The sequence below is a fragment of the Hippoglossus hippoglossus genome, chromosome 21, assembly GCF_009819705.1.
Source record: "Hippoglossus hippoglossus isolate fHipHip1 chromosome 21, fHipHip1.pri, whole genome shotgun sequence".
Lineage (NCBI taxonomy): Eukaryota > Metazoa > Chordata > Actinopteri > Pleuronectiformes > Pleuronectidae > Hippoglossus > Hippoglossus hippoglossus.
In genome coordinates this window covers 24974814-25001039 of record NC_047171.1, presented here as the reverse complement: position 1 = coordinate 25001039, position 26226 = coordinate 24974814, and the positions used below count along the sequence as shown (strand labels likewise).

Below are 26226 nucleotides of genomic sequence, written 5' to 3'. Positions count from 1 at the left end.
ATCAAGGGTGATCAGAGATATTGCTTTTCAAGGATGGAGGAATACTGGGTTTGATGGAGGTGTGACTCTCTGTCAGCCTGGCTACAGTGCTGAAGAGCAACCTGGGGTTGTTTTTATTTTCTTCTATTAATGTGGAGTAGCAGGCAGATCTCGCTTGGTGGAGGGCCTTCACTGCATGAAAAGAAGAATTTGGGTCAGTTAGTGTCGCTGCAAATTTTGGTGGAATTTCAGGAATGTTCACAGGAATCTACAGGCAGCACAGAAAACTGCCAGTAACTGCCGGGAATTGACGCAGGGTTCCAGTTTCTGGCAGTTTTACAAGCCTGAGAATGTTGGCAAGTGACCCCCCTTCTCCTAGGCCTAGGGGAGGCTTTCCACATATAAATGACAATGCTGTGAGCTTTACAAATGCAAATCAGGATAGTTTCACTCAGTGGTGCAGCGGTAACACCTTTTTCTAAAAGGTACTAACTAAGGTACCAACTAAAATATCTGGCATAAGTACACCAGGCTTAAAATAAATATAAAATCTGAAATTGTAGCTTATATAGATTTCCCTTATGTAAGTAAGTGTGCTATAATGAATTACATTGTATACCATGAGCAAAGGTCAATGCTATGAAAAAAATTAGAAACAGTGCAATTTATTTCAACATTTGCCTGTCAAGCTCATCCAAGATAATATGTTGGAATGGAGAGAGTGGCACCACTGTACAGTTTTCTAAGAGAAGTCTTTCTGCTGACACCAAAACACTGTGCTTCACTTAAAGCACATCAGCTGTGTCATCGCATGTCAAAGTTCCAACCATTTGTCCTCCCAAAATACTGGCAAACTCAGCACCATATTCACATGTCCATGGCATACTAAGCTGTTGACTCTGCTGAAATTGCCTCATAATTGGAACTTCAATTGTCCTATTGTTGTTATTAAACTTTCTCAGTATTCCATTAAAACACTCAACACTTTTATCCAAAGCGTCTTACAATAAGTGCATTCAACTATGAGGGTACAAACACAGAACAGCAAGAATCATGTAAGTACATTAACTTAACACCAGAAAGAATAAACTGGTCCTCAGTCACATACTCATCCCATATAAATGTAAAGTACAATTTAAAAACTGTTATAACCGCTGCTTCAAAAGTGAAAAGGTCATTTGTGAAGTTTTACTCTGAAAACGTCACACTCAGCTTCATGCCACGTCAGTCGTTAACGTCAACGTGGGAGGGCTGGTCCAATCCAGCCTCGTGAATGAAGCGTCTGTCTCCCGCAGACAAGAAACTACCGGCTTGTGTTTTGCGTGGTCCGACGAGTGACTCTGTTTTCGGGGTAAAACACTTGCTGAAGTCGACACGACACTGTTTCCCCGGAGGAGAGGATGAGTGTGTTGGAAAGTAAAGCCGCGGGCCCAGTGTGGACGAGTCGAGGCGGAGAAGACGGGCTCACAATCCCAAAATTACGGTAAGAGCTAAGCTACAGAGAGAAGCCATTGCTAACTGCTAAGCTAACTCTTAGATCTGAATAGCGTGTTAACAACTGTGGGATTAGCGAGAAAGTTGCTAAAAGAAGAAGAGTGCATGTTTAAATATGTACGAACTGCTTAAACTTAAGAGTTTGTTCTCGTTAAGTTTTTTCATAAACGTGACTTTTTGTCCTGTTGTATTTTACAGGAAACTGCCCGTCTCTTCACACCTCTGAGGCAAATGGCCGGCGCCACGAAGCGGAGCGAGGGTAAGATTAAAGAAGATACGCGCTGTGCTGTATAAAATACATTCTCTAAGTTTACTTTATCTGATCCATTTCATCATTGTGTTTTCACAGCCTGAGCCCCCCCACACACACAACGAGGCAGTCACTGCACATTTGGCCGAGACTCTAGTCTCGGCCAAAGACTAGAGTCGCAAGACTCGAGACGCAAGTCCGGATTTGCAGTGTGGAAAATGACGCCATTGTCTGTAAGTAACTGTTTAGTAAATGTGTTTTTTTACTGTGGATCTTCCAACAGTGATGTAGCGAGGCTATTTCCGTTTATTAATAATATACTCATGTTACTCATGTTGTTTTCCAGCTGCCTGTACTATGATGTACTAAGACGTACTATGAGCCAGTATGAAGGAACCTCCGGTACATCCAACCGGACCTTGCAGCTCTTGCAGCAGCATTGAGAAGTTCAGGAGTCGACAGAGAAGAAAGAGGGTAAGATTAGATTCATTAGATCATATTTCAGTTACATGTATAGGTGTATGTTGTCATTGAACTGTGCTAATTGTACTGCTTGTGTTAACAGCTGATTGAAGCGGGACAGATGACATGGATCCATCCTTCCACAGCCAGGAGCTCACCGACCTGTGTGCCACACTTCAAATAAGACTGGAAGCTACACTGAATCTCACAGCTACACATCATAGACGTCTATACACTGGAGCAGATTCGGACAGAGTCCCACCAAGAACTTATGACCCAGAGGCAGCAAAGAGACATTTCAAGCTTCACCTGATTAGTTTTTCACTGGCTAGGCCAGTTGTGTTTTTACATTATTTGTGCTGTATGTAAATAAAGCTTTGACTCAACATATACCTTGTTAATGTTTTTTTCCCTCTACAATATGTTCAACATATAACATCAAGCATCACATGAATGAATGTATAGTCTTCAGTAACTGCAGTTCTTTTGGTAAAGGCTTACTAATAATTAATAATATATATTAATTAATAATAAATATATAATATATATTCATATATAAATTATTAGTAATAATAACTATATATCCATTATTATTATTATTAATATTGTGTGGGAGGGGTTTACCCACGTGTGTATTATAATGACCCAGGGTGACCAATAGCAACAGATCTACCAGCCAATCACAAGTGACTTTTCGTTTCAAAGGTCTGTGGTTTCATCCAATGGTGAAGTGAGATAAGTTCTAACAAGCGATTTCGCTGCGATTCATATGCTAATTAGATCACACCTTCGCTCCGCGACTCCACGGCGGCACTCCCCCTACCCCAGCCCTTACCACTGCGAAAGCGGGGGTATGTTTCTGCCCGTTTGTGTCACGTGCCAACGCGGAATTCGCCTCCTGTAAACGGGTAATAACTGCCAGGAATTAGGCAAGTTTGCAGGCGTTTGCAGTGACGAAAATTCGTCTTTTCGTCTAGTGCTTCTTATATGCTTTAACACTATCTTTCCAGGCTAGGTGATTTTCAACACAGTTGTTGGAGCGCCACTTCCTTTCTAGTTTTCTTGACGCTTGTTTTAATTCATGTGTATTGGAATTGTACCAGGGAGCTGATTTACTATGTTTTATACACTTCTTTTTTAGAGGGTCTAATCATAATGAGTTTACAGAGCTGCTAACAAGATGGTCAATCTCAGTGGAGCGAGGGTTTTTAAAAAATTTGTTGGTTATATTTTGACGGACAATATGGAGTTAAATTAATTATTTCCTTAAATTTAGCTACAGCACTATCAGGTAGACATCTAGAAAAGGAGTTTTTCATTAATGGCATGTAGTCTGATAATGATAAATCGAAGGTTATTAAATTATGGTCTGATAGATCCGGATTATGTGGAAGTACTATTAGATGTTCAATTTTGACACCGTATGTTAGTACAAGGTAGAGTGTGTGGTTACAACAATGAGTAGGTTGGTGTACACACTGACTGAAACCAATTGAGTCTAGTACTGAAATAAATGCAACACTAAGGCTATCATTATTATTGTCAACACGAATATTAAAGTCACCGACAATAATAACTTTATCTGTTTTTAGGACTAGGTTTGATAAAACTCAGGGAATTTCATTAAAAATTCAGAATAAGACCCAGGAGCACGGTAAACTACAGCAAATATTAATTGATAGACTGGAGTTAAAAATAGTAGCAACTTCACCTCCTCGGCCGGTGTTTCGGGGAGTGTGTGTATTAATATGACTGGGGGACTAGATTAATTTCGGCTGACATATTCTTCAGGATGCAGCCAGGTCTCAGTTAGAGACAATAAATCAATATTGTGATCCGAGAATACACAGTGAATTCCTAAGAGTTACATTTTCGGTGTTGATCAAATTTGAGTTAATTAGGACAGTGGCAAAACTCTTATATTTAAATCTCAGTTGGTAAATAGTTGGTGTCAAAACGGAGTGTCAAAGGAAGTGTCTTTAAATAAAATCTCTAAGTGTAAATGTAATAACTCTTTACTTTCCACTCTAAACTTTGAACCTGCTGTGACACCTCAGGAGTGAATTTCGGTAAATTAGCCCCCCCATCATCGGACACAGGTACACACAGAGCGAAGCAGAGACAGAGAGCATCCTTGACTTGTGAAAACTGCCTTGGACCACGGATTTAACTTCACACTGTTCGGTAAGTAAATGAGGAACCTACTCTCTGGACTCACTGACTGCGGTTGCCGCAGATCAGCTGTGTGTTGGTTGTCTGTTGTTCACACGTGCAGCCTGTCCGCTACTGCTGTTTTATCTCAAGCGGCAACAACCCGGGCTGAGCGGTGAGGCCAATGGGTGGAAAAGTGGAAAAAGCTGCAGTTCACTGAGTGGCCACTTGAGGCTGGCTCCAAGAAGGAGTCAATTCCCATTGAGCACTCCAGCTTCTAGCCAGTTGCCTGCTCGGCTTCACCTGAGCTCACAGGCTAATCCCCGTCACTGAACACGGCCTGAGTCTGTGGAGAGGTTTTCAGTCACATATCGGATGAATAATACGGTTTGTTGGTTGTCCTGACGGAGAAGTCGAAGACGTGTGTTGTCCAGTTTCTGTGGTATGTAAAATGCAGTATTTTATTTGTGTGTTTTATATACAGTCTATGGATAGTGTTAAGACTAAAATCTAGGTTTTCCTTTGAATATTTGTTCAGACTAAAATCTATGTTTTCCTTTGAATATTTGTTAAGACTAAAATCTATGTTTTTCTTTGAATATGTGTCTGTGAAGATGGCAATGAAACTGAACTCTAAACAAGTGCAGTATGTTGGACAGGGGTGGGGGCAGGGGCAGTTTGGGCTGAATATGTGGGATAATGTGTGGCCTTCACATAGTGACTGATAGTAGCCGTTGCTGGCTGGTTTTAATCTTGAAGTTGATTGTTGTGTGTGTGTGTGCGTCACATCGCAGTTCAGTCTTGCACCTGTCTGATAATGCCTGTTTGAGAAGACTGTACATCTGTGGCAGACAATACACTGTACTTTAACTTGTTCTCATACCTAACTTACTATATTACAGCATAAACTCCATTAGCTTTATTTCAAACATCACACATACATGAATGCACTGTTTTCTTAAAAAACTGTGACATACCCTTAGGAAGAATTCAAGCAGCGGCCACTAGGGTCTGAAGGACAGATAGGAAAATGTGCATGCCATACTGAAAGCTCACAAGCTGTCAGCCGATTCAAGGCTTGTTTTAAAACACCAAACCAAACACTGTCAGAATGTGAAGATTTGTCCCAGCTACTGTCAAAGGAGGGACGAAACTGGGAGCGGCTCCTCATCATTGGCGAATTCCAGTGCCTTGAGGCTGGGACCAGCCTGTGCACTAGCCACGTGACTCCCCCTCCTGCTGAAGTTCTACCTATTATTATAAATATTGCACCCACCGTCCGCTCGGGGCGACTCTTGACTTCCCCGGCGGTATTAGGCGGCTTGGGGCTGTACGTTGAGTGCCCATAGCTATGTAGTAGCTGTTCATTGCTTCTAAATAAATACTTTTTTGAACCAGACCGACTCTACCCTCTCTACCTAAGGAAAAAAGAACGCGACAATAGTAGTGATGAGCAGGTATCGGTGTCTCTGTACCTGGCTTGTTAGCTTAGCTCCGCTAGCCTCCAGGCAAGATACCAGCAGTAATGGCGATGCTAACGGGAGCTGTTAAACCGACACGACTGTGTGTGTCTGGAGAATAAGCTCCCCCAAGTAAGTTGTCTAACGTTATGTAAAGTTGTTTTGCTCGCCAACCTATTTGGCTTGACTACGTTAATGTGAGTAACTTCAGTATTAATGTCATATTAGATTATTGTTTCAGAAATAATGTTAGTGCAGCTGCTGCAGTGTGAAACTCGTTGAGCTGGACCTTATTATTGCGGCTGTACGGTAGAGTAACGTTGAATTTAAATTGTTTAATATGGATACAGATAAACATTTGGTTTCACAGAAGAACAAACGCAGCGCCAGAGAAAATTATCTTTCAGTTGAGTTTTATGTTTATCTGTTGAAATAATGTCACAAACATAAATGGTTGCAACACTTTGTGTAGGTGTTTCAAAATAAAAGCACTCCAGCGTTTCTGTAGACGGAATCCATTCTTTTGTTTAAAAAGATTTTATTGTTAAATATTTGCAGGAGCAGAATATGCAAGACTTCATACAAGGGACTACTTTAATACAAGGAAATAGTCACATTTATGGTCATATTCAAGTCAAAGCCCATGTAAAAAAACATTGTGCTGCAGTAGCAGCTCCTCTGCAGTACGTATTGTTGAACTGAAGCTAAATATTGTGCACTGAACAGATGCTGTAAATATGAATTGATATTAATGTGAATATTGTTCATTGAATAGATAAAGTTGCATAACTGCCTTTCTTTGTGTATATTTATGCTCGTACATTCAGCCTTTAACAGAAATTGCAAAAACTAATAAATTTCACCCTCCTAAGTGGGTTTCTTTGAAGATATCAGGGTGGTAGATCTCGGCTTACGTTTGAAATTAAAAAGTGATCTTGGGCTCGAAAAGGTTGGTGACCACTGCACTAATATAATACAATTTTAATGTGTAAGAACTCCATACTGCACATTCACTGTTTAATCCAAAACCATATTCAAAAACATAGTTGAAAATCCACAGAAGATAAGGACACAAACTTTGTTTATAAGTAACACTTCCTCTGCAATAATGCCATACTTTTATGTTTCCTGTCATTTTATTAGGGACGGACGAGCCTGAAGGACACAGCTGTGCTGACCGTGTTCTGTCTCTTTTGGCAAAGAAGAGGGGAAAAAAACACTGTTTTTATCTAAAGTGTATCAAATCAGAAAGTAAAAGATGAACACTGTTTTGATAACAGTGTTCAATATTATCTATGACACCTAGCAATGACTGCCAACTCTAAACAGTTGCAGGCCATCTTTAGTTAACATGAAGTGTTGTGCAGATGAAGCTGGTGCAGATCGTCATGTTGACCAGCCTGAAGCTCCCGATGTCCACCATGTTGCTGCTGCCACAGTGGATGCTGAGGAAATCAGGTGCTGCAGTGCTTCATGTAATGAAAATAAATGTAAATACTTGTACAATACAATACAATTAATAATAATTACAATACTTTTGACACATGTAATTTCAGCTGTGTTAAGCAGCCAAGACTGGTACTTACAGTTTATTCTGTGGTCAGCAGGTGGCAGCACCACATATTTCGGCCAGAACTGATGTACTGAAAGAAATAAACATTGTACAAATATATAAAATGTCTTTGTACCTCATCTGTAATATTCAACATAATAATCTCTCACAGTGCTGTAGATAGCAGTCCACATCTAATCCCTTGACTTCCCTCAGTGTGAAAACAGATACATATATAATAAATATGAGAACTGTTTACAACAGTAGTGTGTAGAGATTATAATCATATCTAAACTGTATAATTCACTGTAAATTCCATAACAGGCTAAATAAACGAGGTGGTAATAGTAATGGTGGTTATACGAGCCTGTATCAGAACATTTGTGACACATAGTTACTATCACATGCAACTTACATGTGTAGCTTATAAATATTAACTTATAATTACAATCAAGTGACAACTAAACACACAACTCTATACTAAAGTGATGTGAAAACTTAGACTGAGGTAGTTAACTGGCTTCAATTTGTTCACTAGACGTGTTAAATAAACGGTAAATTAACACAATTACATATTAAAAACGACTTGAGGCATGTAAGCATATGCAGCATGATCATGATAATAGATAAATCAATAGGTTTTGTTGTTGTATAGTTTCAGGGTAACTAACCTCTTGCTAAGTTCGTTGTGACGGCCGCGGCCATCCTGAAGCAACAACACCGCTGCACTAGCCAGTTAGCAGCAGCGGGTAGCATGTAGCCTAGCTCCTTAGCCTGAGCTAACTAGGTAACGTTGAGCTCTGTGGGCGTGGCTCAGTTGTCAGTCGTCACCCAGCCCACCTCAGCTCCACTCACGCTCCTCCTCTTTGCCTATTTATGGGTTAGCCAGGAACTTGGAGGAGTCAGGCAAGATGGCGCTGCGTGAAACGCCCACTGAGAGTCTTCAGAAAACCAACGGGTGACGTAACGGACACTACATCCATCTTTATGTACAGTCTATGATTTAAACCAGTGAAGTTAACCACTGTTCTTCTACAAAAATCACTGACCGTCTGCTTCACGTGAACAAGCTCTGATCTCACTGCGTGTGTGTTACTCTGAGCGAGTGACTGGGGGCGGAGCCTCGGGGCCTGTGTGTGTGTGCGCTGTCTGGGAGCACCCACACACACATATTCTATCGCTCCTGGTATTTCACATTATGGCCTGATACGATGATGATTTAAAAAATGTCAGGAGTTCACCACGTTCACTCCAGCGAAAGTGAACGTCACTCACGTTCACGTTCATCATATGAAAACTGATTCGTTCAGTTCATTGTTCATGAAAAATATAATTGTTCATGGATAACACTGTACAGGGAGCAGGGGCGGCTCCTGGCATAGGCGACATAGGCGGTTGCCTAGGGCGCAAAATGCTGAGAGGGCGGCACAAGAGACTGATTTATCATGACGTGACACATGCAATGTAAACCAATGCATTAACGTCACACCATCATCCTCTAACCCCGGGACGCACCGGAGGTAGAAGCACCGCGAAGCGCCACGAAAAGCTGTCCGCCTCCTTTCCGCGCCCATGTTAAATAATTGGGCTGTTCGCACCGGCAGCGTAGGGCCGGGAAGCACTGGGAAGCGCCGTGGCCGGCTCGGGATCTGCAGGGATGGTTTCGGGGTCTGTTCTATTTTTTTCGCTCGCCGCGAGCAAATCGGGCCGGAAAACACACTGAAAATCGATATAAGTGATATATTATATATTATATAAATATTTAAATATGCATCCCATACTTTCGATTTCCCCGCTGTTCTCCCCACATGATGAAATTTCCCCATCTTTAATTATGTACTTAATCCAGTTGTGTCTAAACAAACAGACACACACAAACACATAATCTCTTGTGGGGGGGCCCTACAATTGTAAATTGTAGGGGGCGCTATTGAGCCATTTTTGGATGCACTTTCTCAAGCACGTTACATTAAAATACGTACATTTTCACCAGACCTGACCCGCCCGCGATATTTGGTGAGTTTTCGAGTATGTTAAGCCCCCCAAAAAGGTTATTCATTTGTAAGAAGAAGAAGAATCACAGCAAAAACAATTATGGTCCTTCCACTGTCCTGCTCGGGACCTAATAATAGTCTTTCATAATTGTAAAGTGATTGTAAATACAAGACAACACACATGACACTGCTCTATTTGAATAAAATGAAATGGTAAATGGTCTGTGTTTATGTAGATCTTTTCTAGTCTTTTAGTCTAGTCTCGAGCCCTTTCCCGGCTTACAAACAAGCGCCTTTTTCAACTGAAAAGTGAAACTTTTTACCTGTCCTCCACATCAACTAGAAACAACAATGTGAAGTTTTAAGTTGGACCCATGAAATCTCGACCAATTAGAGACAGGACAGTGACGCAGCCTGAGCAGGGGGACGTATTGTGGGGATGCCACCCACCAGTGTGGTGAATTCCTGCCTGGTTGTGAAACTTTTGTTCCTGGAGAGTGAACAGAAAAAAAATATTTTTAAACATTAGACATGATAATGATGCATCAGCAGCTTGTGAGGATGATAAAGGTCTGAATCAGTGAATAAACTGTGAATACAGAAGAGTCTCACCAAAGAGAGTGCCCTTAAAACCAGGGACCAGCTCGTGTGCCGGACAACCCTCACTGTCCTGCTGCAACAGAGAGAGGTGCCTCACCCTTGGTCACCTGGCCTGTCCTGGTGTAGAGTGGGACGTCAGGTGGATCCCGGATGTGGTGATGACAGGACGTTAGAGTTTAGTTCTCTTACGAGATGAAACTTTAAAATCCAACTTCAAACTGTCAGAGGTGAAGCAGATGTACCTGGATACAGGACATGTGTGTCATCTGTGTGCTCCAGATGTACCTTGTGCGCTCCTGGTCCAGGCTTGGGATGATTATGCTGTCTGTGGTGAACATGAACACCTTCGGCAGCTTATTGAGACGCTCGGTCTCCTGTGCCCTGCTTCAAGCTCCACCTCCATCTACCTTTGGATGTGTCGCCGGTCTGCAGGGTTCTCTCCCCTGGCTGTGATGTGGGCCTTGCTATCTTGGTGGTGACGGGCTGGCTGGCTTCTTCTTTACTCCGCTTGGCCACCTGAACAGCCACAGGACTGGGCCCGAGCATAAGCTGGGTGGAGCTAGGCAGGAAAAAGAACATTGCCTCAAATTCCATCCAAAATAAATAAAAAAAGGAATATGTTGGAAGCTGCTCGTCAAGATTATTGAAGCTATTTTGTTTAAGAAATTGGTGCCGTTTCAATTATGTCTCCTAAATACCGACCCTTCTGGTCGATATCTGATTGTCTCAGGAAGCATTAATAATATTCCTATATCACTTGTCTTAATATTTATGGACCTAATATTGATGAGCCTGACTTTTTTCAGAAGGTTTACAATTTATTAACTGACTTTAAGTCTTCCACTGGGGAAACTTTAACTAATCCTCGTGATATAGATGACTATTTTAGAGAGCTACATACAAAGTTATACACTTCAAGCTGTAATGCATCTGATGAGGCTATCGAGAAATTCCTGGATTCTTTTGAATTACCTAAAATAAGTGACTCTGCTAAGCTTGATCTTTATTCTACTTTTACAGTTTGTGAAATTAAAGAGGCAATAAAATCAATTCCAAGCGGTAAGGCTGCAGGGCCAGATAGGTTTGGTGCAGAATATACAGTGACTTCATTGCCCCCCTGCTATTTAGAATGATTAAACATTCAATAGCCCATGAGATATTTCCACAGTCCTTTTATGAGGCCAATATTTGTCTACTACTTAAGAAACCGAATGAATATTCAGATCCATTGGCATGGATCTGAATATTCTGAGGGGTCTACTAGTCTAGTAGACCCCTCAGTCTACTAGACTATGATCAGAAAGTGGTAGCAAAAATGCTGGCCACTAAGCTGGGCAGGCATATATCCTCTCTAATACATCTGTAGCCTGTAGTTATTTTGCAAGATGCAGAATGGCCGTTTGATCAGATTGAATGGAGATGTAAGCACGCCACATTAAAATGACAACAAGTAATACAATGAAGACAGGATGATACACGTTTCTAAGTAATACATACCACAACTTCAGAGTAATGCAGTTTTGTTAGACAGCACAATTCAAAGCAATACAATGATCATAAAATTACTTCAAAGTAATACAATTACACAACTTCAAAGGAATATAATTATTTTAAGACTAAATCAATTTAATTACACAGCAGACACAAATTGTGAATGAACGGCATAATTTGGTTGTTTGGGAGAGGTTATGAGTCCGGTAAGTAGGCTGTTATACACTATTATGAGTTGACTTGTTTCAGTAAAGCGTGTGTCCCTCGCAATGAGGGCGAGTCTCTGTGGTGCTGTTCTATGCAAGTGATTTATGGTGGCATTTAGGTCAGGTGAGTGTCCCTGTTAGGCTGGGGCTCAGTAGTGTGGGCTTGGGGGATTTAGTGCGTAAATACCCACCACAATAGCACCTGAAGACTAGAGGGTTGCTTTAGTTAGATTCTCGTTAGGCAGTCAGGCATTTGCACACATAGACAAGCCCCGGCCCTATTTCTTCCTCGAGAGAAAGTGCCCTCCTGGGGTGCTTTTTTTTTTTACCATAAATTAATATTATATTCCTGTTTGTGCACAGCCTCCCTGTCAAACAAATATATTGATTGAATAAGAAATATAAATATCAGGTCGGGAGATTAGATTTAGGCCCAATCCCATTTGATCCCTTCTCCCTACCCTTTAGCCGTACCCCTCTGTTTTGTGCGTTCGCGTTTAGGAGTAGGGTGTCCTGACTCTTGTTGGGATGGAGGGGTAGGAGCAAGTGTCAGGGCTGTACAGCCCTCGAAACTGAGATTTTTCAGACCAACACTTCAAACCAAGCACTGCATGAAAAGAAGAATTTGTGTCAGTGGAATTTCAGGTTAACGACTGTTCACAGGAATCTACAGGCAGCACAGAAAACTGCCAGGAACTGCCGGGAATTGACGTGGGGTTCCAGTTTCGGGGAGTTTTACAAGCCTGAGGAGCTTGGCAGTTGACCCCCCTGCTCCTGTGACAAAACTGTGATCTTTACAAATGCAAATTCAGGCGAAAATTTGGCTTTTCGTGCAGTGAAGGGCTGTCAAAATTTCCCAGAATGCCTTGCATATCACCGGCAAAAAGCTACAAAAGCGACCTGAGAGACCCACAAATGCAGCATTTTCTCCATTAATAAGGATTTGAAAATTATTATAATAATTGCAATATCTTAGTTTAATATCGTTTCAATGTATTATAGTGATTTTTTTCACAACAACCTTACAATAAATTGCTACCATTACACCTGCCGATCTCTCGGTAGCTAGCATGCTAACGTTACATCATTATTGCTGATTTATGCACGATAATCCCGTATTTTGACATAATTCCATGTCGCATCTCCCCTCTCTGAAGATATATGATGTAATTAATTTAACTAGCGTATAGCAGCAAGGTTAATGAACTTTCAGAATCAGAATTCTGAAAGTTAATTGCTCCTCTAATAATGCATCCTGGCAGGGTTTCCTACAGACCACTGCTAGTAGCCTGATGCAGTGTGCCTTTTATTTATACGTGAAATAATGCAGGGCATCCAAGCTTTTTAATTTCCATTTGATGAATTGGCAAATGCCATTGTGCTATATACCATTATTGCCACAGTATGGAGGGAAAGCAGAAAAGACATGTCCTGAGCATTTACCTGGTAATTTGATTCACCTGGTAATTTGATTCACCTGCATTAGCACAGATGTTATTGAGCTATTATAGGTTTGTCACTTTAGTATCTGCAAGCAATAGTGATGGTTTATTTAAGATCTCAGCAATGTTATTACAATGACATCCCTGGCAAAACTTTTTGTCGTGTCTATTTACATCTAAGACTATTGATGACATATCAGGTTCTCGCGACGACTACTGATGACGTAACAGTTCCTTGCAACGACTTCTTAAAAAGGGCTTTCCCAATTCGTAAGGGAAGATTTCAACCACTGCCACTCCGTTTCAAGGGGCAGGATAACCCTCGAAAACAAGGGGTAGGGAGAAGGGGTGAAATGGGATTGGGGCTTAGTCTCTATAGTCTACTATACAAAAAGTTATTTAACAATAAACAATAAAGTTGCTGTATTTTTGCATTTTCTCAATGCAGTGTTTTTTCGAGTAAAATTAACAAATTGAGTCGGAGAGGAGAGCAGAATTCATTAAGCCTAATTCTTGCAACTAAACATAGGCCTACTTTGTAGTTTGGAGGGTAGGTTGGTTCGCTTATTTTAGTAGGGAACAGCCTCAGTGTTATGTGAAAATCTTTGACTTTGATTTTGAAGTGTTATGTAATGTATTTCAATACCACCAAAAAAAGACAAATTATTTTAGTAGCATAGAAAACATGCACATTGTGGCATAGTTTTCTTTGTTGTTGCCTGTAATAAACCTAGTGAATACTAAAGAAGACCATTGTTGGGACCTGGTATTTGTGAACTACAGTTCGGCCTACATGTGTAGTCAAAAGCCTATGGCTGCATGTCCTTTGTTCTGGAGAAAACCAGACCCTCCAGAACTCAGTCTCCCAGGGTGCCTCAACGTCACACAGAGGTGTGAAAACCGACCGGAGACACAAGAGTCAACCACTATTGGTCACTCTGGGCCCCATGACCTATGAGGTCGCCGGGCCAATATAAGCCCTGTTCTCCCCCTCTTCTATCTCTTTCTACGCCACCCTCAACAGGAGAAGGGTGTCCAGCTTCTTTCTGCACCCCACGAGAGGAGAAGGGTGTCCAGCCTCTTTTCGACTCATCTTTTCACGAAACCCTCAATGGAGGAGAGGTGCAGCTTCCACTCACCTCAACAAGGAAACCTCCTCCAATCCAAGCTCTACCAACCTTCAAGCAGCGACGCGATGTCCTGACGGAGAACTTCAAACAGCAACTGAGCTGTACCGCACAGCAGAACTACAAAGGCAGGAGCCACAAAACCAGCAAGACGACTTCACAGAACTTCGAACAGCACATCAACCTTTTTTCCCTTTCCTTGGACGGGTAACACAACTGGGCTTAATAATTACACTAGGCTAATCAAAGACTGTTTATTCGATTCCTTGTGATGTTTATAAGCTTGATTTGTGTTGCTGTGATATTTTGGTTACAAGTTATTTGAAAGTTAATGTTAGTTATGCTCTTCAGTCTTTCCTTGCATGCATCTAGTAACTTTCTCTAATTTGGCACCAACACACACACAGACACACGCATAACTCAGCACCCATCTCTCTACATGTCATAAACATTCCAAAGGGGGGGAGTCCGTTATCTTTAGAGTGGCCAGCCGCCATTTTGGAAGCACGCTGACTCACACAGACACACACACACGCATACTCACATACATATCTTTATTTAGTAAGTACACCGTTAGTAATTTGTGTTTTTATACTTTATTACCTTCATAATAAATGTTTTTCTTTCAGAAATGTTTTTTCATTAATGTTGCATAATTGAATTTTGCCAACCTCTACACTGTCAAGAACTCTATATCCTTCAACTTAGCTAGCTATCTATATGGTAATTTTGGTTATAGTTATTAATTTAATTGTTAATCAGAGTTCCAAATTTGTAGTTAGTACTTTTATGAGACTTAATCAATAAATTGGCTATCTTTTCCCTTCCTTTGAAGGGTGGTGCCCCGAGGTAACTTTCATCAATTAAAGTTATTATTTAATATTAATATTTTTAATATTAATATTCAATATTTTATTTTGATAACGAAATTTATTGAATGCCGAAAGGCACACCATTTTATGGTATCACGTTTAATGCATTATTGCACAACACCATTGTCTCTGTGTGAACTGTTGACTATTTAACAATTGTGTGAGGGTATCAATATAAATTAGTAAGTAAGTCAGAGATGTGCTACTATATTTATCTTTTTGTTTAAAAACATTTTTTTTTATAATTATGAGAAGTGCACTTTTTCTCACTTGAGCCCCTGGCCCCAAAATGTCTTTGCACGTCCTGTAATGACATTTTTTAGATCTAACTGTTTGACCTGGATATACTGTATACTCAGTGAGTTCAGTTAAAATAGCCTGAATCAGGATTAAGCTCTACTACGAATATTTGCTTGGGTGTAATACCGGGGAAATGTTTGTGTGCTGTGAGTTGGATGAACCAATGAACTGTTTGATCAAATACGCAGGGCTTGTAAACTTAGGAAAGCAAATTCCCTCCACAAACTTGGCGACGAGGATGGGATTGGACGCGTGATCTGGACTCCGTCGGACGGACAGAAGGCCATACGAGAAGCTGTCATCCAGCGGAGCCTGGATTTTGGCACAAACCGAGTCTTTCGCGAGTGGTGTCGCTTTCAGGAATATAACAAGACGGGCTGCCCTCAGAGCTGAGGCTATCCCGCCGGCGACGGCACGTTCATTAATCTGCCGCCTGTGGCACTCACAGACTTCTTGGACTATGTTTAGCAGGCCCGTAGCCCTTGAGGAGGAGAGGAGAAAATCTACCTCTTGGTCGGCTAATTTTCTCTGTCCTGTCCGGTTGCTACCGTGGACCCCTGTGCACCCGTCCTCGCTCACTGGCCTCGTCATCGACATGAGGCAACGTATGAGCAACGAGGCGTACGGACGCAGGAAGGGAAGAGGGGCGTAGACGTCCCTCTTCTGTGATACTCTTCACTGGCCTCTGTGAGTCCACTCAGATCCCCTTAGGAGGCACCCTGTGACACCGGTTCACAGGGCTGTCTCCGATGCGGGCGTCAGAATGACTCACAGCCTGTCCCTGGTAATCTCCGACTAGAAGAAGACTGTACAGAAAACCCTTGCCTAAAAAACCCTCTCAACAGCTATAAAAAGGCCTATACAAACCAGGCCCGAACCACCTGGATCGACATCGGGGGAAGAGGTCCCTGCAGCACTTCTCTACCCTAAGATGAGGTGTGTGCCCTAAGGTCGTCAGTTATGTTGCCATGGTGTAAATGTGCTGGAACTTACCTTGGGGGCGTAGCGGTGTCCTCTTTTTGAAGAAAAACTATGCGTTGGTGCTTGGTGTCTTGCCACAGAAAACTCAACAACAGATGATGCTATCAAACAATGCTTTATATTATACCTAATGAAACGGATTGCAGGGGTTTCCCATACAAAAATAAATAAAATGTAAAACTACAGCTGCAGCAGCATAAGAAAGGGAGGGGGCCCATTGTGAGTAAGGGCAACTAGAGTTCAAAAAGAAGTCTGTACATAGGTCATATGCCCTATGACTAAAAGCCAGATCTAACCAGTTCTTTAACTGGAGTTAAGAAAAAAATCCTGTGCTTTTATTTTGAAGGGGATTTTTTTATGCAGCGGAGTGCCGTCTATTCACACTCCTTAACAGTATTTGTTATCGTTTATCAAGATCTGATAATGAATTTAATAGACCTTTTTCCTTGTCTCGGCTCATCCTGTTAATATGTGCAGAATATGAAATTATCTTGCCTCTGGGGACTGCCTTGAGTCTCCCAGAGTAAACTGGGGCTGGTATCGCTAGTTTGGTTGTTTTCTAGAAACAAATCTATAGATTGAGTGATACAAATGCAAAATTGAGAGTCTGATACCAGCGTAGGATCAAATTTCCAGGAACGGAATTCTTTAGGCTGGGATTAGAAATCAAGGTCCAAAGCTAAAGGAAAATGGACTGAATTTACCCTTACCAAAACAGAGGTCACTGATCGAAGAAGTGTTTTGTCTATGATAAAATAATCTATGAGAGAGTGATGCTTGTTTACATGTGAGAGATCGCCAGGGGTCGATATAGCCATACTGAGCCATGAATTGTGATAGTCGGTGCCATTTTGGACTGGGTTTACGACTTTCGGGTTTGCTTTGTCTAAAAATGGGGTCTATTAGAGTGATTATATCCCCCCAATTATCAAGTAGCAAGAATGTAGCTTGGCTATTGAGGACAGGAGCTTCTTCATGAAATGCTTGTTGTGGTGGTTAGGGGCATATACAATTGCCAACTTCCCATGTTATTTAAGTGCTTGCCACAATTACACAGCGCCCATTATCGTCATGAACTGCTTCGGTATGATTAAAAGGGAAATTTTCTTTATCAATATAGCTATTCCCCGTGTTTTAATATCAAATTTAGAGTGAAAGACTGAACTTATCCAGGGTCGGTTCAGTCGTTGATGATCAATATTGCGTAAATGAATCTCTTGTAGGAAAATAATGTCTGATTTACGATATTTTAGGTTAGACATTTTTTTGTTTACAGAACAATTAACTCTCCCCACGTTCCAGGAAATCATTCTCACTGCATGTCCCATATCCAAGTTTACAGTACTGTGATCCATATCATACACAATTGTGTAACTGTGACATTTAGAGTAGCGACCCACACACACAGAAAAGAAAAAAAGAAAGGAGCTCCATGGCCCACCCCCTTACAATTTCCCTGTCCACTCCGCCAAACGGAGTCAACTGCAGGTGCATCAACCATTTTGAATTCCTGAAGAACACACATAGGCACCTATCTACTAACGTTAGAAAGAATCTGTGAACAATCAGATTAACAAACTTAAAGCTAAAATTATGTGGAGAACAGCAACAGCAATATAAAGAAAAATACATTTCATGGGGGCATTGTTTCTTTTCACACATCACCTGTAGCCTACTCCTAAATTAACCTCATGCTGTTTAAACTTGAAAAACCTATTTAGCATGGTATTGGCACTTGAACCAAGATACATTCGATACTCAATCAGATCCCCAATTAAAGAGTTAAATATGTATTAATCATTGGTGCAGATTGGACAATATAAAGTCGAGTTGGAAGAACTTCCTGTTTCAAGGCGAAATGTCAAACTTTGACGGCGTGCAACTTTTCATCTTGAAGGTGTTTATATTACAATGACCCAATATGAAGCCGATTAATCCTCTAGGAGAAATTTGTTTAAGTAAAATGCTTGGAAATGGCAAAAAACAAGCAAAAACTGAACATTACATCCAAAATGGCTGACTTCTTGTTGGGTTTAGGGTGTGGGTCGAAGAGGCCATTTTAAAAGTCTGGACATGGTACATATACCTACCATTTTCATACATGTTGGTAAAACATGCCACCGGGACTGCTTCGTTGAAATTTTGAAGGTGCTATCGACCCATATTGGGAGTAAATGTTTGACATTTCCGACGTGTGGTGTGTTTTGTGACTTCAAGCATGTTTAGCCTCCTAAAATTGCAAAACTAAACATCATTTGGCATTTTAACAGGGCAACAGCGTTAAACGAAAACGCACAAGAATCATAACTATCATCAACCACGTCTAAAGGGTCTTCCAACCAAATTTCAGCTGTATGTGGTTAACCAGCTAGGATGAGTATATAATAGTATAAAACATGTCATTTCTTGATACCAGTAGGGATTATGACTGTATATTTGCATGTAGATGTTTTCAGGGTGGGACTCTTATCAAATCAATGTGAAGTTTGGTGCAGATTGGATAATGCACACTTAAGTCACAACTTCCTGTTTCACAGAAAAACTTTCAAATTCAACGCCACGCCACAGATACGTCCCTTCAACAAAATCTTACACAGAGCACAACTTTTCATCATCAAGGTGTTTTGATTGCACTCACCAAATTTGAAGTCGATCTGATTAATCCTCTAGTACATTGGTGTGAATCATCAAGAATCGTAAAACATGCCGCAGGGGCTACACTTTGAGGGGCGCTATCGAGTCAATTGGGCACGCCCATGCGAGAAAACCATTAGACATGCAAATTTCTCGTACATCTGAATTTTGTGCAAAGTTTCAGTTAAAGTTAAGCATGTTTAGGCCACCAAATATGCAATATGCAAAAAATAGGAAATTCAATAGTGTCCTCACAGCAGTCACTGCTCTGGCCCAAATAATCATCAGAGCAATTTGATTAGGGTCCTCTAACTAGCCGACAGATTAGGAAGAGTACTATACAGAATCATCCATGCATACCAAAAAGGGTTTCTCAGGGGTACACAACTTTAAAACAATCTCCGCCTTGTGTTAAATATGATTTATTTCCCCAGCAGCAGTAGGATTGTAAATAAATATTTGCTTTTCACTCTTAATATATAAAGACCCTCAAACCATAGTCCGGAACAACAATACTGTGTCTACATATTTCCCTCTATTCAGAGGGACAAGACAGGGCTGCCCTCTACCCCCCACCTACTTTTTGATGTCGCCATTGAGCCCCTTGCATGCACCCTAAGAAATGACGTTGGCATAAAAGGTTTTACAAGAGCTTGACAAATCCACAAACTTTCATTACATGCAAACAACATCCTCCTGTTTTTATCAGACCCTATAACTCCATTCCAAAAGTTCTAAAAATCATCAAAGAATTTGGAAAATGATCAGGATATATTCAGAGACAAACTTACATATCTATGAGTGAGTTGGTTAAATGACGATCATGCTTCGCAAATCATTACAATATTTATTGCCAAGTTGTTTTTTAGAAATTACCTCTTTGTACATTTGGGACAGGAACATGGTCTTGGAAAGATAGAGGGACGGTGGAGGGCTGACCATGTCCAATTACATTATTACTGAATGGTATACTCAGCACACAGCTGGGAAAGCCAGAGAGACAAGGAGAGTAGTGGCTGGGGACCAAATGCACAAATTCAACACAAATGCATTAAAAATGTGCACGAACAAACACGCAACCGTTCCACCATATCTGCTTAATGCACATTTTACTGAGATTCATTAAAACCAGAGAATTCAGTCGTAGTAGAGGGTAATTATGGCCGACATACAGAAAGAACACGCTGTGATTCCTGCTCTAATCTCACTAAAGCGCAAACACTTTACTTGTTAAAACTGACACGATCGAGAACATCACTAATATCAGATGTTGGGGAGCACGCCGATGAAGACCAGGTGTGGCTTGGAATAAACAGTGAAATGCACTTAACATAAGGTTTTTAAATATCCATAGGCAGAGAATCATTGTTTTATATAACCACTAAATTGCTGGATATATATTGTAATCGGCAACAGTTACAAAGGCTGAGTAAATTTAACCTCTATAACCATGTCTTCATAATCCCATTGCATTATTTTTATTTTAGCTTGTTGAATTTCTATAAATACTCGATACCCTGTGCACGTTTGCTTCCACCTCTCCATTTCCATTTTCCTAGTCATATCACGCCACAAAGCCCTCAACCATCTTTGGTTGTCTGTGCATGTTTCATCAGGTGTGGTGCCAGTTAGCAAAAGCACTAGCTTCATTGTAAGTGTATCATTAGCTGAGCCATCAAAGAGTAACCAATACAGAGAAGTCCAGTGATGGAATGGATGTTCTCCAAAACAAATGGAAGTCCATTTTGTCCTTCAATTAGGCAGGTACTGTAATATACTGATCATTTCTGTTTTCACACTAATACATGTAGTCAATAGAGAATGGGTGGAATATGAATAAAAAAAACTGTGCACTGAATTACAATGCAATAGAAACAGAATACCAACTACATCATCTTATCCCCATTATCGATTATATAATTTTTGGTTGTATTATTGTAATTGTTTGTTTCTGACTTCCCCAAAAAACGATATCAAACGAATAAAAACACAAAATATGAATATAGTATTTATTTCTATCATTTTCTATAAAATGAAAATTAGTAGAAAATATTCTAGCAGTTAAAAATTATCTATAATCTTTTCTCATTTATCGAAACATTTATCTATAATCTTTTCTCATTTATCGAAACATGTATATCAGTCCCCGAATACTGTTTAAAGAATTTGGTGTTGATTAAAAGTCAGAATAAGTAAAGCCCTGTTTATTACCCTGTACACCAGCATAACAGCTAGCAGGGTATTGTTTGAGCTGTGATACGCACATAATAGTACACTCATTCATCGATTGTCTTCAGGTCAAGAATTTTTGACTAACTAGAATGTTGTACATTCAAAAGACAGAAATATTGTACTACCACCACACAAAAGCTGAACATTTGATCAAATTGAGCTGGAAGCTGGAATGAGCAACTTTATTCAAACATCAAGTCACCCAAAACGGCAAAATTAAACACTAAACAAAAAAAATACTTCTCTATATTCAAAACTGATTGGTTCAGTCAGTCTATTATTAAAACGTTTTGAGTATTACATCTTTACACTGTGTCAGTGTGTGAATTTAGAAGAAGTCTGCCGCCGAAGGCCGTCGTTTTGGTGTGGTTGTTAGACTATTCAAACTCTTCTTCCTGTTGACCTTGGGGGTTGTTTTCAGGTTGGTTGAGCCTGGTGTGGGCGGAGACTTTAAGACCCCAAACTTGGGTTTCTGCTTTGGGTCAAAGGGCACTCGTGACGACCCGTCTGGACTCACCAGCAGGCTGCGATCCGTTTTTCTAAACTCTGCATAATGGCATAAAGAAAATTAAAAAAAAGTAGACAAGGGGTTACTCAATTTACCTAGAACATCTTTCACTCTCATTCTAAAGTTATAAATCTTAAAAGAATCACAAATTAAACAATGCAGTCTTGACCTTGGAAACAGCCAATGAGGATATAGACTCTTCATATGTTGTATTTAATTGCTGCTCTAGAATTTTCAAAAGTGGAAAAACATGGATTTAAATGAAAAGCTGGGGTTTCAAGTTCAATCTGTGACAGACTTGGGATAAAGGCAAGGCAATTTTATTTATAATGCACCTTTCACACAGGGAATTGTCATCTACTGATGAAGATTATGTGATACAACCAAAAACTCAATTACTAAAGGTAAATATGTTACAATGTTGGAAAGGGTTTCCAATAATTGGTTAAATGCATGTTAATTTGCTTTTAGACAGAGGAATCCTCGCTCAGACCACCCGTTCCCCCTCACCTAAACAAAAAGTATTTCCAGCATGTGAGAACGCGTCTCTGTCAAGAGAAATATTTTCACTCATGTCTGGAGTTAATGTGGAAAAGGATTCACCCTACTCTTTAGTCAAACATGCTGCAGCTAAAAGACAGTACTAACATTTTTTCCCCATCTTATTTTTGTTTAAGGTGTACCATTAAGTTAATCATAGCGAACCTAATTATTTCTGTTGGTATCGTCTTTTCCCAATTAGAGCACATCACAACAGACCCATGACACAGGATGCCAGACTGACCCTGGACCCACAGCCTCTGGCCCCGTACACACCTGGTATTTACATTCGTACGTGTTAGCACCTGTCATTAAAATGCGTCCTGAATGTGTCTCCAGTGACCACTTGTGATGGGATCTCACTTTCCCGCTTTACATGCAAAGTACGTAATTTATGTTTGTTAAGACTAAATAATGTTTTGACCCAGTCTGAGTTTACAGATGTGCCCGATGTCGCAGTTTGTGTGTGACTGTCGGCACAAGTAAGAAAAAGAGAGTTAGAGAGATGAGTCAGGAGAGGCTGAATGAATCTCGTGCAGCTGTAAAGAAAGATTTTTACCAATATAAATAAAGTATTGATCATTATGTGGTGATCAGTGTTGATATTGTGGGGCGGTGTCTGCAAACAAATCGAGAAAAAATGTGTTCAATTCATAGTAAAACTGCAGCGGCTCAGATGACGTCAGCTGAGTAGAAGGTCCTTCATATGTGGCCCAGGACGGATTTGCATTCACACTGCTAAAAGAATGTGGACACGTGGCCCAGACCACATCGGATCGCTATCCGATCTGAGTGCATTCACACCGGTACCGGTTAAAAGTGTCCGCTTGCGATCGGATCACAAAAACCACATGTTAATAACAGATGTGTACAGGGCCTCTGTGGCAACACAGTTCAGCCATCACATGGTACATGTTGGCACAGATGTCCTTCTCATCATCTACCAAATCTGTGGACACACAATTGTAGCATGGAACACTGAAAGCACATGTGAGCAGTAAAGGTGTCATATGGTCAATAAATGGGTGTTATTTACTGGAATGTTCTGCAGGTAAAATACTTTATAATGCATTTCACACCATCTTAAAAGTTAGTTACTGGTTAATATAACATATAATAGCAAAGTTACAGATTAACGGATAATAAATCTGTGTCTGGTGTTTTGCTGTTCTATTATTGTAGGTTGTATCTTGCGGTCTGGCATTACAATGAAAATGCAGACTGCAAGCAAGCTTCAACATCCACAGGACAACCAGTCTACGGAGTTGTGTTCCACAAGTAGAAAAACAGATCCCACATACAGTAAGTTCTAAACATCTTTTATTGTTGATTTTACTGTTTTTCTTTTATCTTTACATACCAAATGAAAACATTCAAAAAAAAGTTTGCGCAGAATCTAAAGTAAAAATTAAACAAGGGTGGATTCAGTAACACACTAAATAGTATTTTACAGATTGGTGGGTGACTTGAGGCGTTTGAGGACCCAGCGCCATTAGTAAAGGTGTGTCCTTGGGCAAGATACTGAACCCAGAATTGACCCTCATAGAAAAAGATCTGCCTGTAAAGCACTGTAGGAATGTGGATGGCTGAATGACAATGAACTGTACTGTAAAGCGCTTCGAGTGGTCATCAAGACTAGAAAAGTGCTATATAAATACAGACCATTTACCATTAGTAGAGGAATTGAAAAAAAATCCCTATCCTCATTCCCTGAGACACAGAGGAGCGCAATGGTAGCTGATGGCGGGTGGCGACCCAACATACCACTGTTCAAGACAAAACTCTGGAGACAGTAAACCAGAGCACAGACCCTTTTTACTACACTTCCATCATTTCTGAACTGAAACCATACGACAGCGTCCGAGAGGCTGTGCCGTAGGGTTTACAGCTCTGCAGTCTAAAGACGTCGGGAAGTTAGGTTGAAAAGCCTAAGTCAGGGGTCAGCAACCCACGGCTCTGGAGCCGTATGCAGTCGCTCCTTGTACAGTGTCGTGCATGAATTCATATTTTTCTTGAACGATAAACTGAATGAATCATCATTGTATCAGGCCATCATGTGAAATACCAGGAGTTAAAGAAAATGTTAGTGCGTGTGCTCCCAGACAGCGCACGCGCACACCCCCCCACCAGGGGCTCCGCCCCTACTCACTCGCTTAGAGAGACACTCGCAGTGAGATCAGAGTTCGTTCACGTGAAGCAGCCGGTCACTGACTTTGTTGAAGAACAGTGGAAACAGTGAAAACACAGTTTCTCTAGTGATCAGAGCAGAAGCTGCAGTTGGTTTGTACTGAGCTGGAGTTTCTGTGTCCTCCAATCTGACCTGCTCTCACTTTAACTAATAAACGCTCATCACTAGTTATCAGCACATGAAGTAACTTAGTGTTTGTTTGATTCGCTCCAGAGTTTATGAGACTGCATTTAAAATTCATGAAAAATGACTTGTCAACATTTTGTGGTCAGTACAACACAAGATGTGGCACAGTCAGGACTCTGTTAAAATGACCGGATCGACAGGCAGACATGATCCAACATCATCGATTTATAACTAAACACGATCGTAAGTTTGTCACCTAAATCTTCCCCCCCAAAAAAATGGAACAAATGAACGTGAACTAGTTAATTTTCATCTGCATGAACTAAACTTTGAACTAGTTCATTTTAAGTGTGAACTTGGACGTGCGAACACTGAGTATAACTATATATAAAACTTTATAAGCTGTGTTATCAAATATGTTTTGCGGCTCCATACGAATTTTATTTGGTGGAAGAGGGGGCAAAATGGCTCTTTTGATGGTAAAGGTTGCCATAACCTAAGTGATCCATAACCTCCCTAGCCAGATAGGGACAGTGAGACACACAATTCAAGTGAACTGCATACACCGAAGGGACTGAACGTTACCAGGTGAATGTGAAGGAGCTAACAATGAAAATGGGTCTAGCATTTAATAGTTGTGAGCCAGTTCAATCTCGTAACACTATGTCAATTTCAAATATTTACTATAAATATCTTACCAGCCGTTTTATTATTCTTGAGACCAAATGTCACCTTCTTGGATTCGGGAGTTTGACTCTTCTGGGAAATAAAAACACAAAAAAATGTATATATAAATCAAGCACAGTTAAATATTGTACAACATAATTCAAATAACATTACCATCAGAGAATGGCAGAGCTGATCAATGAAGAAGTAGTTTCCATTTATCCAAGGAGATACCAAAATTTCTTGAATCTAGTCAGTAGGCAAACCAATCTCTTTCATTCACTCCCAAGAACCTATTGATCCAGATGACCTCTACACAATGAGTTTAATTAGGGATGCACGATATTGGATTACTGAACTACTTTCAGCCAATTTCCAATGCTGATATATGCACACGTTTTCCAGGTAATTCCAGAGAACATTAAGTGTCTCCTGTAGTGGGATTATAACTACTGCCACCTCGTGTCTTGAAGGCCCAAATGCCAATGCAGACATAAAATGTCTGCTTTTAAAGATGTACATGTTTTGACCGTGAAAAGCTATTTCTTTACAGTCTTTAGCGTCTGTCAGTAATTTACTGCTCCTCTGTGTCCATCATTCACGCTGTGCGCTGCGCTGACTGCGTCAAACCAAACGGAGTGCTCCCCATCACCTCCTCCAGCTCCATACATTTACTAAGTTTATAAAGTGTTGTTTTTACCCAGACTGAGTTTATACATGTGCCCGATCACAGTTTGTTTGTGAGTATGTGTGTGTGTAGGTGAGTGAGTGAGAGACATACAGAGCAGCAGGGCTCCATCTGATTGGCCAAATATATTGACATGCAGAGCGTGAATGTGTGGCACATGGATCATCATTATCTCGATAACGTGAGCTTGCACATCGTTAAAACAAGATATTATTGTAGACGATATATATTCCACACCCCTAACTATAACAGACTAGGATGATGCTCTCCCTGAGGCAATCCT

At 40.7% G+C, this 26226-nt stretch overlaps 1 protein-coding gene and 1 long non-coding RNA gene across 6 annotated transcripts in view; one reads left to right on the top strand and one right to left on the bottom strand.

Moving 5' to 3' along the window:
* The first annotated feature begins 1233 nt into the window (after nucleotides 1–1233).
* Nucleotides 1234–22971, top strand: LOC117754532. Its single transcript, XR_004612455.1, has 3 exons — nucleotides 1234–1580; nucleotides 10025–10030; nucleotides 22962–22971. It is a non-coding gene; the product is annotated as an uncharacterized LOC117754532 (long non-coding RNA).
* LOC117754496 (ribosomal RNA processing protein 1 homolog B-like) overlaps nucleotides 21383–26226 on the bottom strand; it is a 36504-nt gene continuing 31660 nt past the window's right edge. For 3 of the 5 annotated variants that reach the window (XM_034573370.1, XM_034573371.1, XM_034573368.1), the window contains 2 exons: nucleotides 25288–25348; nucleotides 21383–21773 (listed from right to left, as the gene is read on the bottom strand). In XM_034573370.1, the coding sequence (XP_034429261.1) occupies nucleotides 21556–21773; nucleotides 25288–25348 (279 nt within the window). In that variant the 3' untranslated portion in view covers nucleotides 21383–21555. The remainder of the gene's footprint in view (nucleotides 21774–25287; nucleotides 25349–26226) is intronic. The other 2 variants (XM_034573369.1, XM_034573372.1) reach the window with 1 other exon arrangement.